At 50.1% G+C, this 2,500-nt stretch overlaps 1 protein-coding gene across 1 annotated transcript in view; it reads right to left on the minus strand.

The window, feature by feature from the left end:
• The window catches only part of LOC106818377 (solute carrier family 13 member 5-like), a 13,426-nt gene that overhangs the window by 4,468 nt on the left and 6,458 nt on the right, over positions 1 to 2,500 (minus strand). Inside the window, exon 4 of the mRNA XM_014823092.1 lies at positions 1,788 to 1,906. Within this exon, the coding sequence (XP_014678578.1) occupies positions 1,788 to 1,906 (119 nt within the window). The remainder of the gene's footprint in view (positions 1 to 1,787; positions 1,907 to 2,500) is intronic.

Below are 2,500 nucleotides of genomic sequence, written 5' to 3' on the forward strand. Positions count from 1 at the left end.
CTTCTCTCTCTCTCTCTTCTCTCTCTCTCTCTCTCTCTCTCTCTCTCTCTCTCTCTCTCTCTCTCTCTCTCTCTATCTCTCTCTGCTCTCTCTCTCTCTCTCTCTTCTCTCTCCTCTCTCTCTCTCTCTCTCTCTCTCTCGCTCTCTCTCTCTCTCTCTTCTCTCTGCTCCTCTCTCTCTCGTCTCTCTCTCTCTCGCTCTCCCCCTCTCTCTCGATCTATCATATCTAATCTATTCCATACAGTCATCTAGTCTATCTATCATCTACTCTATCTATGATCTATCTATTCTATGTCTATCGATCTAGTCTATCTATTCTATCTATCTTATGTACTATCTATAGTATCTATCCATATATATATATATATATATATATATATACTATAGTAATATATATATATATATAACCCTCTCGCTCTCTCGCCACTCTTTGTCCGCTCTCTTTGTTTCCCATTTATTCACCTCTCTTCCCTATCTTCTCCCTTCTCCCCCTCCCTCCTCCCCCTCTCCCCGGTTTCCCTCTTCCCCTCTCCCTATCCCCGCCTCTCTCTCTCTCTCACTCTCTCTCTCTCCTTCTCACTCTCTCTCTCTCTCTTCTCTTTTTCTCTTCTCTCTCCCTCTCTCTCTCTCTCTCTCTCTCTCTCTCTCTCTCTCATCTCTCTCGTCTCTCGCTCTCTCTCTCTCTCTCTCTTCCTCCTCATCTCTCTCTCTCTCTCTTCTTACCAAGGTTAGGGCTGTGCGGCAGGCATGATGCTTTGGCTTGGCTGGTTATTGCTGGCCAAGCCCTCCTCCTCTTCGAAACCCCCTTCTCCCCTGTCTCCTTCACCTCTCCCCTCCTCCCCCTCTCCCTCTCCCCCCTCTCCCTCCTCCCCTCCCCAGTCTCTTCCAGGGTTAGCATGAGTGGCAGCCATGGATGTTTGCCTGTGGCTGCTATTGCTTGGCAAGCCCTCCTCCTCTCGACCCCCTTCTCCCATTCTCCCTCTCCCCTTCTCCCTCTCCCCATCTCCCATATCGTCTCTCTCCTCCCCCCTCTCCTCTCTCCCTCTCTCCTCTCCCTCCTCTCCTCCACCCAGTCTTCTGTACCGGTTAGGCATGAGTGGCAGCCATGATGTTGGCTTGTGGCTGTATTGCCTGAGAAAAATTTCCGTTAGTTGCGTGCTACATAGTGCAGAGCACACAGGAACACTCCAGGTGCAGGCTGTTCAGACTAGCTAGTTCTGGTGTCGGTGCTCACCGCACTCCGCCAGGCCCTGGATCATGCAAACAGCACAGCATAGAGACACACACGGTCATGGATGTATACACAGATACACGCATGCATCGCACGCACTGCGAGATACACGCACACAGCACACCATGCACGCCCTTGCCAGATACACAGCATACACATGCACGCACTGCAGATACACGCACACACAACACATGCAGCACTGCAGGATACACGCATACACATGCACGCACTGCAGATACGACGCACAGCACACGCATGCACCGCACGCCAGATACACGCATTACACACACGCACGCACTGCAGCATCACGCACACACACGCACACACGCCGCCAACGCACGCACCGCACGCATGTAGTATATTCTTCCTCTCCGTCTCGCTCTTTCTCTCTCTCTCTCTCTCTCTCTCTCTCTCTCTATCTTCGCTTCTCTCTACGCGCTCTCTCAGCGGCGCGCCTCTCTCTCCTCTGTATATTCTCTGCCAGTCTAGTCTGCATGTGCTATGACACATCAACGCTACACGTGAATCTGCCGGCAGCAGCGGCAGCAGCACTGACCGCGACGCCCTTGGCGATAGCAAAACCTCCACCCATGAGGAACACTATGCCCCACGGCATCTTGTGTTGCACCGTCGCCCAGTCCAGCAGCGCCGCACGGGGGCCTGCCGGAGAATCGTCTGCAACAACACAAACAACATGACGTCATACGTCATCACTGTGGTCTCCTCCTCCTCCCCCCCCCCCGCTTAATCGGGACTCGGATTAACGGGCGCATCGCTTAAACGACATATGTGTATTCGAAGAACGATCCTCGCACAGTATGTTATTTGTTTAAACCGTTTAATTGGGACACCGTTAATCAGGACGTTTATTACATGGTTCCCGATCTGTCTCGATAAACCGGGAACTACTGTATGATGTAATCTAATAATATAAATTAATAAATTATAATAGATTAATAAATTATAAATAATATAAATTAGGCTTTCTGTTTACTGTTGCTGCTGTTGTTCTGGATGTTTTAGATGTATTGTTGTTCTGTGAATAGCTACTAGGGGGGGGGCGGGCGCTGTAGTTATTTCTATACGTACGTCTGCTTTCCGACAACATAGAAAGTTTGGCAGTTGTGATGGTAACGCAAACAGAGACATCGCCACAAAAATGGCGCGCTTGTCGTGGCTATCGGACGGTCGATAAACCTGCAAGGAAATAGATATGATAAATTATCATACGAATATATTCGTACTTCACACGCGCGGCACCGCACACAC

This window comes from Priapulus caudatus, unplaced genomic scaffold (genome assembly GCF_000485595.1).
Source record: "Priapulus caudatus unplaced genomic scaffold, Priapulus_caudatus-5.0.1 Scaffold2194, whole genome shotgun sequence".
NCBI lineage: Eukaryota > Metazoa > Priapulida > Priapulimorpha > Priapulimorphida > Priapulidae > Priapulus > Priapulus caudatus.